Genomic DNA, 2,500 nt, shown 5'->3' with positions numbered 1-2,500 from the left:
ACTTTTCCGTATCTTTCTATTTCCCGTTTCTCTATCTATGTCTATATGCCAGTCTTTCTGTTCTCTCTAGATTTCCCTTACGCCCCCTCCCCCTCTTTTCCCACTGAGACTCACCCACGGCGGCAGCTCGATTCCAGCATCTTCGTACAGGGCCTTGAATGTAGCAGCGTCGGTTCTCGCGAGGGCTATCTTCTTGTCTAGCTGGGCCTCACGCCCTCTCGAGGAGACGCAGTAGAAAATAACGAGTCCTGCCCCGACGTAGCTCCACGAGGCAAGGATGTTAAAGAGGAAGCCCTTTAACACGTAACTGAGGAAGAGGTAGACGTCGAAAGTCCCTGTGTGATCGTCGAGGAAACGTAGGATTCTATCGACGGATTCTATCGCAACGCCCAGCATCTGCAAGATCCACGGAAGGGAGAACATGCTGGAGCCCTGAGAGAAAGAAAGAAAAAGATTGGAAGACAAGGGGAACACAAGTACTGCCGTCTTGAGAGGATAATGTACTTAGCACCCTAATGAGTTTTTTGGGCTTTAGAATATATTTGTAAACCTTTTATAAACAAATGGCAAATGAGAGGAAAGGTAATTATACCTACGTAGTAAATAAAACACCTACTATCATATTAATAATTCTGATAAAGATGAAAACAAAAGCACATTCAAACACAGACACAAAGACGCACACACGCATGCACACAAACACACAAAGACACACCACACACCCAGTTACAAATGAAAGCATTCTGTAGGTAGACAGAGAGTACAGCGTATTTTCTTGACTTATATTATAGTGGACGATCTTACTCCTAACCAACCATGACACTTTACCCCTTACTTGTCACATGCAACGCAAGTAAGTATGGACATGGTAAATGTGGACATCCTTTGGTTGACAGTCGCAACATGGGTGAAGACATTACCATAGACACCCCTAGCTTATCGCTCACAGCATAGATGAAGAGAGAGCCATGGATATCCCTAGCTCAACACTTGTACCTCTACATAACATAACGACTTCTTTAAAATTCTGTGAGATTTTATGTGTATTTCTTGACCCTCGAACTAAATTAAAAGTTATTTCCTCTGAGGTAACTCAGCATAAGTGCCATAAGGACGATGATACTGAATCCCATTCCAAAATGCACCTCCTCATCCAGGTGCCTTCTACCAGGACTTCGGTTGACATTTGGTCTGTTTACTCTTGACAGGAATAGATAATCTTCAATCGAACTTTTCTCTACCAGGGAGGAGCTGGACTTATAGACTACCGTTTCCAAAGATTCCAGAGAGGTCAACAGAAAGCAAGAAGAGGAGGACATGAGACCTCTTAACTCTTAAAAAAGTTAATCTACACATGAACCATCGGAACTCTCAAAGACTCAGAGCAGAATTAAATCACCTTCGATTACAAGCCTCGTCTTGTGCTTCAGATATTACATTTCCCTTGAAAACACATTCAGACAACCAGAACCCTGAGGAAATCAAGGTTTGGGCCGCGGAACTCTCTTTCCTAATCAATTCATGAACAAGAATGAGACAATTACCCAGCCTATCAATATCGATCTAATCGTATATATATATATATATATATATATATATATATATATATATATATATATATATATATATATACCAACAGCTATTTCGATTTTTTTTTTGTTCAGGAAAACTGGGTCCCACAAATTTGTGTCTTGTTACTATACTACTCACTGTAGACTGATGATTGTGCAAGATCATATTACAGGTATAATGTAGAATTCTCGACAAATCTGATCCAAATGACAATGGTTATGATTCATACCTGGACCTTCAATGCGGTTTAATGTTTTCCACCAGTTAATGTATTCTTGTGTTTATTTTTTTTAATACAGGAGGAAAACTCTACTAGGTCACCTAGTATTAATGATTCGTAGAGCAATAACCTTTTTTTTTAAAGGAGTTTCACAAAACATTTCTTCTACATGCCTCCTATCTAATCTCTGCATATTACCGTTCCTAGACATATGACCAAGTGTTGCCAACGATTCTTGTATGTCATGGGTCACGGAGGGAAACGCCACTCCAATATCATATTTTCTCAGCACCGACACTACGATGGGTATTAACTGTACCCTTACTAACATTCACTTATTTGTATTTAAATATCTTATCAAGAGATAATGTCATGAAGAAGGAATTTGGATAAAACGACTCGTGCGGGAAATGCCGACCGGTATCTGTGAGTATGGCTCTGTGTGACACGCTTATTTTAAACTATCTTATGGGCCTCTTTCTTTGGCATCACTGTTTTTCTACGTTGTTAGGTATCTATGGATTTATGGTTCTCTTTTTATTATTTCCTTTGCTTCTACCCTCACTCTTTCCACCCGTTTGCCTTTATATGTCTTTATGTTGATCTGTGTTGGTTTCTTTCGCATTATCTATTTATCTATCTGTCTCTTACTCTCATCTTTCGATTCGTATGTGTCTCTGTCTTAGATTTTTGTCTTTGTCTCTCCTG

The 2,500-nt window shown here is 39.7% G+C and overlaps 1 protein-coding gene across 1 annotated transcript in view; it reads right to left on the bottom strand.

Annotated features, from left to right (window-relative positions):
- Positions 1-2,500, bottom strand: part of LOC125035946 (extended synaptotagmin-1-like) — a 30,477-nt gene that overhangs the window by 21,514 nt on the left and 6,463 nt on the right. Inside the window, exon 4 of the mRNA XM_047628258.1 lies at positions 115-432. Within this exon, the coding sequence (XP_047484214.1) occupies positions 115-432 (318 nt within the window). The remainder of the gene's footprint in view (positions 1-114; positions 433-2,500) is intronic.

The sequence above is a fragment of the Penaeus chinensis genome, chromosome 20 (assembly GCF_019202785.1).
Source record: "Penaeus chinensis breed Huanghai No. 1 chromosome 20, ASM1920278v2, whole genome shotgun sequence".
In the NCBI taxonomy this organism is placed as follows: domain Eukaryota; kingdom Metazoa; phylum Arthropoda; class Malacostraca; order Decapoda; family Penaeidae; genus Penaeus; species Penaeus chinensis.
This window is presented reverse-complemented; position numbering and strand designations above follow the sequence as displayed.